Source organism: Salmo salar, chromosome ssa04, assembly GCF_905237065.1.
Source record: "Salmo salar chromosome ssa04, Ssal_v3.1, whole genome shotgun sequence".
NCBI lineage: Eukaryota > Metazoa > Chordata > Actinopteri > Salmoniformes > Salmonidae > Salmo > Salmo salar.
In genome coordinates this window covers 77,168,165-77,176,302 of record NC_059445.1, presented here as the reverse complement: position 1 = coordinate 77,176,302, position 8,138 = coordinate 77,168,165, and the positions used below count along the sequence as shown (strand labels likewise).

Genomic DNA, 8,138 nt, shown 5'->3' with positions numbered 1-8,138 from the left:
TGCCTGGCCACGCAGTCGTGAGTGAACAGGGAGTACTGGAGGGGACTGAGCACGCACCACTGAGGGGCTCCAGTAATTAACTGAAATTTGTGCGTCTTACCAGAGAGGAAGAGGCGAAGCGAGAGGGATAACTGGGCCCAAATCTGTCTTCTCCTGCAGGAGGTGTTTGTCACTTAAAATCGGTGTTGTGTACTTCATTTTTGACTTGTGCCTGTTGTTCACATGCTTATCTGCCCTCATTGGATAGAATAGTCACTCCTGCCTTCCATTTTTGAAGACATTTCTTGTCATTGTTAGAGCTGCCGCTTGAGTATCTAGTCAAGATAATGGATAATCTTGGTCACACAATAACTGAAATGTGTTAGTCATGCGATATCTTAATTGGCCCAAAGGTGGAAGCTGCATCATTCGTGGGGGATGACATGTTTACGTTTGCTGTCATATTGCGTCAGTCACGTAGAAGCCAGGAGAGGTGTGATCATATTGTGGTTTATACATTGAAATTATTGCATTCTATAGGAACATTTGTAAAGAACACAGTACCCATTTCTATTCAGACATGTTTTTTTTTTTTACCTATAACTTTGGTGGGCATTTGAATTATAATTCTCTGTTGGTGTTATGAATTTAATTACAAGCACATTCTAAACCAGTGCTTGCATTCCTCTGTGTGTCAAACAGGATCAAGAAATGGATCCAGGTGGACTGAAACACAGCATTAACAAGGACAAGGGCTTGGCTTTCGGTAAACTCTCAGAGAGCGGTGTAGAAGGAAGCTTCTCGGGTGACGCAGGTGGTTCCAAGTCCACCACATCAACCTCCCTGATGCATCTGCCAGGCTCCAGACCCTCAGCCACCAGCCAGAGACTCCGCCAACGGACTGAATGTCACTACGACTCAGATGGAGCTCTCCACAGGGGGACTCACTATAGAGGAGTCTGAAGTGAAGGTAATGGAGAAGGCCCTTAGAATGCAGCAGCCACAGAAACCGCAGCAGAACCAACAGCTGTTTGAGAACTTTGCTCTGTTGGAGGCGAGTATTGCAGATTTGAATCGATCCAACACCCCAGGGAGCTCTGTACTTGAACGCCCTCATGACCTTTTCTCTCTGAAAACGGAGAAGGACAGGCTTGACATGGGGTCAGTCAGCTTTGGACAGTCACAGAAGGACTTGGATGTCAACGAGAGGCTCCTTGGCGACAATACAATGGACATTCTGCAGGATTTGGACTTGCCTGGCTCTCTGTCTGACCTGAATGAGTTTTACGTGTCTGATGAGGCTGCTTTCCTTTCCTCCCTGTCAGTGGAGGATGTCCTGCTCGAGGACGGCAACATGGAAACCAAGCCCATAGACTGTAGCAATGGGGGAAACTGTACAAATGTGGACAGCGCGGACCAGCAGAAGCAGCTTCTGGAGCCAGGCATCTCCATGCCTGTCATCAAGACGGAGGAGGATGCTGACACCTCCTTCATCCAGCTTTGCACCCCAGGGGTCATCAAGCAAGAGAATGATCGTCGGAGCTATTGTCAGATATCCAGCCTGGACTTGCCTAGTACCCACAACTCGGTGGGTTCCATGAGCGGGCCGAGTTACCCCTATGGAGCAAACACCTCGACGGCAGTGAGTCTACAGCAGGATCAGAAGCCTGTCTTTGGCCTGTATCCCCCACTGCCCTCGGTCAGTGACAGCTGGAACAGAGGCAACGGATACGGGGCTGGATCAGGGATGTCGAGCTCATCTTTTCCTGTCGGCTTCAGCAGGTAGGTTACTCATGACCCATGGATTTAATGTAGGCTATTGTGCACTTTTGAATGGTTAATTATTTATGAATAAGTATTGATTTTAAGAATATAAATAGATTTTTATTTCAACATTCGACATCCCTGAATCTGAAATGTTCTTTTAGAGATGCCTTTGTAAGCCATGGAAATTGTCTTAACCAGTTTGGTGCACTACATTTATCACGTGGCAGTTTTATACAGATTTTTTTCGTTTCACTTTCACACAATTCCCAGCTTTGTTGCTTAGTCTATTATAAAAAGGAAAGCACTGAATGCGTCTGTGTGAAGGAGACATGTTACATTTTTTTTTCTAAATCTGAATTTATCTGGCACACATCGATCTCTGAACTTGTTGCATGCCGTTGCTTTCTTGCAAATGCACTCATTTGTTAATGAATTGTGTAGGCAGGGTGCGTTGTCAGCTGGGAGGCCACATGTACAGATCTGCTTTGGTCTGTTGCTTTGCTGTCTCAGACCTTTTTTTTCAGCACAAACACATCGGCCTCCCCGAGTTCTCCTTGCTCCACCCAGAATTTGAGTCCTTGGCCTTTGCTACTCTTAAAGGCTCTGCATGGTCAATCCGTCGATTGCAGTGGCCCTAGAGCATTTACGGTGATACGTCCTCTGCAGAAGTCGTGGTATGCACAAAGCTGTTGTCAAGGAATTGAGTTTGTGTTTATACAGGACTTCCTGCCCCCACCTACCGTCAACCAATCATGTCAATGCGGAGCTATATGGAGCCCTCCGCATTTGTTACAAAATTTGAGAGGCGCATGGTGACGCGGTACGTAGCTTGATTTGGCTTCTGCATTCCTCTGGAGGCTACGCAATTGCGTCACACCCTCCATACGAAGGCTCCGACCACATTTAACGGATTAAGCATAAATTGGCTTTCACTGTGTATCAGGAGCATTGATACTGGGGGAGGAAGGATGCGACAGTACATAACTGCACATTTATTGACTGTATATACAATAGCAGAGGCTAGAATTAAAAGGGTAATATGTCATTGGTCATTAAGCACTTGAGCAAACAAGTATATTTTGCTTCTGTGCTGTGTTTGTTCAAGCTGCTGCTCTTTCAGAGATTTAAAATGGACACAATTAGAGTTTTGACTTGCTGTTTTTTCCCCAATGTATCGTGCTCTCATCCAATGTCACAATGTGAGGGTTCATGGTACGTTTCTCAGAATATCTTTAAGACAGCTTTTCTGAAAGTATGGGTCGTAGACCTATTAATGGTGGGTCGTCATGTCAGCGTAAATGTATGATTATTTAATTAATTACTGCTAGCCACAAGTTGTTAATACGCACAATCTTCATGAAATGCAAATACAGCGATGAGTTTCTCTCATGGTTTCATACAAACTTTTGAGGAGTGCCCACAATGTGTTTGGTGTGGGGAAGTGCTCAAAACGAACAAATTAAAACATGTCCTGACCAAATATCCACAGCATGGCAGTAAACCTAGGGAGTTCTTTCAGAACAGGGCATCATTTAATTTTGAAATGTTTTATTTATTTAAATGAAACCTTTTATTTAACTAGGCAAGTCAGTTAAGAACAGTCTTATTTACAATGACACAGTGGGTATCTCAGGGATTCGATCCAGCAACCTTTCGGTTACTGGCCCAGCGCTCTAACCACTAGGCTACCTGCCGTCCCGGCTTCAGGAAACAGTGTTTCAACAGTGGGAAAAGTAAATAAGCTAGCAAGGGATTGTTGTCATTTTATAACAGGTGATAAGCAGAAGTAAGGGAGTACTATCTCTCATAGTAGTAGATGTGCGTTTCTCTTTCAAACAATCCCCTTGTACACAGCTAATAGCTAGCTAGCTAATGTTAGCCATAGCAAGCTTGCTAACAGTATTCTTTTTTTTTTACCTTTATTTAACTAGGCAAGTCAGTTAAGAAAAAAAAATCGTATTTTCAATGACGGCCTAGGAACAGTGGGCTTAACTGCCTGTTCAGGGGCAGAACGACAGATTTGTACCTTGTCAGCTCGGGGATTTGAACTTGCAACCTTTCGGTTACTAGTTCTAACCACTAGGCTACCCTGCTGCCCCAAGTACTTATGAAGATTAAAAATGATCAGGCCTCTTGTACATCTTACTGTAGAAATTATTGTTGAAAACTAGTTTGTTGCTGGTAAAATACAAGTAATACTTTTTATTCTGAACTGGAATAACTGTTTAAAGCAAGATGCTTTTTGAGGCAAACACAGTTCTGGGTGGCTTTTCTACAGCAGGAAGCGGTTTGCCTGACTGACTGAAGGCTGTAGATGTTCTGATCAAGCTTGGCACCACATACCTATGTGAGTCAGTGTTCTCAACTCTGGCGAACTTAAAAAAAAAAAAAAAGTACAGAAACCAACTCAATGCTGAGCATGATCTCAGGGTTGCACTGTCACTCTGAGCCCAGAATAGACATGCTTGTTGAAAACTTCAACCAGCCACACACCTCTCATTAGGACTGTGTTTGTGTTTTCTGGTCTACATCTGTGTGATGTGATCAATCAGTTTATTCTAGTTCAAAGTAAAAATCATTTCTTATATTTTAACTGCAACAGTTCCAACCTAGACAGATATTTAAGTGTTTTTAATGGGTGGAGAAAAAATACTTTTTCTATGGATGTTTCACTTTGTATTTTTGTTTTAGCCATTTGGGGAATGAAATGTACCGATCGTTTGGTTGCATGTTTAAATAAGGAACTGTGTGTCCCAGGAACACACAGATTTTGTCATTTGGATCCCAGGCTGAAAAAGTGTAAGAACCCCCTGCTCTAAGATATAAACCACTTTTTATATATATTTTTAAATATTGGGTTTTGTCCTAAGCTAACATACAGTATTTGGTTCTCAGTGAAATGTTTGGAGATGGGCAAGTTCTCTGAGTTCATAGGGAGTATAGTGCTGCAACAGGCTTTTCCATCGAAAGGAATTTCTACAAACTGTTGATAATTTCACAATGTGTTAATAAGCAAGACACAGTTGACAAATTGTTCCTATTGCCTCCTCAGACAGTTGACGTATCTCCAATGTGATTTTCAAAATGGCCTATAATTGGATTTTAAAGGGGAAATTTGGGGATTAGTACATCCATTTTTGGACTGAAATTAATGATTAGGCATAATATTGCATTCTTCCAGATGAAATGCTTCTGAGTGGGTGTGTTTTTTTTAAACAGAGTTTGAGCAAGTATGAAAGATGGACTGACAATTTCATGTCTGCTTTCCTTTCTACTGTTATTTTACTGGTGCTCTTGAAATGTGTTTATTTATTACCTAATGCTTATTTTTAACTGCATTGTTGGTTAAGGGCATGTAAGTAAGCGTTTCACTGTAAGGTCTACACCTGTTGTATTTGGTGCATGTGATAAATATAATTCGATTTTGATTTTCTCCATTAACTTTCGATTACATTTCAATACCATCTATTCACAGTGGCATTAACAAAACAACAGGTCTGTAGACTTCAAGTAATCAAATATAGATTCTTGTAGTTTCTGTAATGAAATTACAATAAGCAGGGTTTCTTTCCGTGGTGCCGGACAACGTGACCAGATTTAAATTTACTGTCCATTTGAGAAATTTACCAGACCCATGTGTTGCGTGCATAGCCCGTTAGGGCATCCACCCACAGTGCTCAGAATGACAGAAATCACATTTAGATTCAAACCATGCAACTCCTGTAATGAAGCAGCCAATAAAATGTAATTTTCTAACATTTTCCAAAATGCAATTTGAGGGAAAACACCATTCTGAACAGCGCACCTGATGCGAGTGGTTCCAAATGGGACAGAGATGAACATCTCAGTTAGAAAGAGGTGTGAATCTGAAGATGCAGCTATTGTGCCTTTTTAGCTTCTGGACATCAAAAGAAAGTTGATATGAAAACCAATAAAACAGGAGAGAAATGGTGTACCAGGAAGTCTTTTTATAAAATAATTGCCTCGGTCGGATTTTGCCTAGGCTACTTTGAAGCAAGGTAAGATATGCCTCAATATGAAGTAAAAGATTCAGGTTTCAAAGCTTTTTTCATTTTATTTTCTCAATGCATACTGCCTTCAGCTCTCATTGTGACGTGCTGATAGCCTGCCTACCGTTGCCTGCACTTGAATGTCAACTGGGAGGCGTGCTTCAATTACCAGTTGAGAAATAAAAATTGTAGCTCTTTTTAATTGTGGCCATCAACTGTTTTTAACGCAATTTGCATTTACAATTGATACAAGTATGATAGTTGTGTTGGATAAATAGAAATGCTTGATGACTAACAAAAATACACATGGCAATTATGGTTGGTCGGTATCCAGATTTTCATATCCTCATAGAATAACGCTGTAACCTAACAAAATGTGGAAAAAGTCAAGGGATCTGAATACTTTCCAAATGCACTGAGCTTGTCTGATGCTTTAAGCACACTATTTTGATTTAAATAATTAAGACACATGGCTCAAGGAAAAAGTCCAATGGTCACACTGTGTTAATAAAAATTACAGTGAGTGCCTGTGTGACTATCGCACGTTGTCTTGCTTTCCTCCGTACTGCAGCGAAAAGGCACCACAGCACAAAGTTTTTATTACGCTGTCCGTGCTGAAGCCGCAACATAATTTCAGCCATTTCGTTTCTTACTTGTTTCTGACTTAATTTCTGTTACCGAAATCCATAATTTGTTAATGGAAGAAGTTCCTTATTCCCTCAACTCTTGCTGTCTTTACGTGAAACATGTATGCATCACATGCATGTGACCAATAGGGCCTGACACAGCCTAACATAATCACATCAAGAAATTGGTTATACCAAACTCAATACAGTAATGTGAGAATGAAACTGGAAACGGGCGAATGTTTACTGGTTTCTCGGGGAAGGGGAAGTCAGATCTGTGGAAGACATTTGACTTAGTTATGGAAACTACGGGAGATCAAGAAAAAGGAGGGTATACAATCAAACATTGCGTGAGTATTATGTGCCAAACAGTTGCTGATAGGTTAATGTATGTATGTATGTATGTATGTATGTAATGTATGTATGTATGTATGTATGAATGATTTGGAACAGTGTAAACAGCACTTAAATATGTGTACCAGAGTCTGGTCTAATGAGAAAAATAAGGTATATAACACCTTTTATTACAGCAGACTGAACAGTTGCATGCAGTTGTGAATTGTGGTTTATTGTTTAGGCTAATTATTCAAAGCTCCCTTTTGTTAAACTAAAATGCTTGATTGCATTTCAAAGCAGGAATGTGATGGTGTGTGATGGCATGAACAAATTAATAATTGATACAGTATATTGAAATATAGGCCTAAGTAAGTTACAGTATTAAGACTAAACAGGAGGCGCTCTTAGGCCTACAGCTCAATGGTGGTTATACAAGGATACTATACAAAGCTTACTAATGATAACAACATACATTTATTATGATTGTAACAATACAAAGGAGATCAAGAAAAATGAGGTTATGGGAGCGAGAGCTGCGTCCATATATGTGACAAACCGGTGCTGTTAGATTATATTTATTTTTTTGCTTGTATGGAGTAGTGTAAACATTGCTTAATAAAATATGTAATACCAGTCTGTTCTAACACTTTTTAAATTGCAGCCTTGGCTTGGTGCTCACGGAATCAGTAGTCTTTTAAACAGATTTAAACAGGCAACAGAAGTAAGATCTATTTTCTTTCTGCAGATATATGCATGATTTATAGTTACTTAACATTCTATTGTTGTCCAACATCTCATTTGTCGTTATGAAAAAGTATAAACACAAAAGCGACAGGCTGGATGACATCAGCAGCCTGGTGGTCCAAAATAGCATAACGGGTTTATTGGTGTTAAAATATACTAAATTCATTTGTAAAACAGATTAGTGTGTGTCAATCTAGCAAACCAGGCAACTAAAAGCAACATTCTGAACAATATTTTGGTTTGTTTCTAGCTGGTTAGCTAGCTAGCTAGTTAGCTGGCCAGCCAGTTCAAATAATGTCCATATCCTATAGCTGACAACGTCTTAACTTTAGTGGATTTGTATTAATTATTACAGGAAAATAAACTCAAAACAAGGTCATTATTTACACATTAATGGCGAGCTAATTACAGAAAATAGCTTTCGGTTGTGAGTGTGATGAAATAAAAGCAGGGTGTTCTACCAGATAGTGTCCAGGTTCTAAAATTGTCTAGTTGGCCTAACATTATATCCTAATTTGACTTTGGTGCAGGTCATGTTGTTCACATTACCGTTTCGTAAACACACACTACATCAAATGGAATCAAAGTTTATTTGTCACATGCGCAGGATACAGAAGGTGTAAATGGTACAGTGAAATGGTTACTTGCATAGCTAGCTTGCTAAACAATGAACCAT

At 40.2% G+C, this 8,138-nt stretch overlaps 1 protein-coding gene across 1 annotated transcript in view; it reads left to right on the top strand.

Moving 5' to 3' along the window:
• The first annotated feature begins 681 nt into the window (after nucleotides 1–681).
• Nucleotides 682–8,138, top strand: part of LOC100380779 (glucocorticoid receptor) — a 114,321-nt gene continuing 106,864 nt past the window's right edge. Inside the window, 2 exon segments of the mRNA XM_045717356.1 lie at nucleotides 682–846; nucleotides 848–1,761. Of these exon segments, the coding sequence (XP_045573312.1) occupies nucleotides 691–846; nucleotides 848–1,761 (1,070 nt within the window). The 5' untranslated portion in view covers nucleotides 682–690.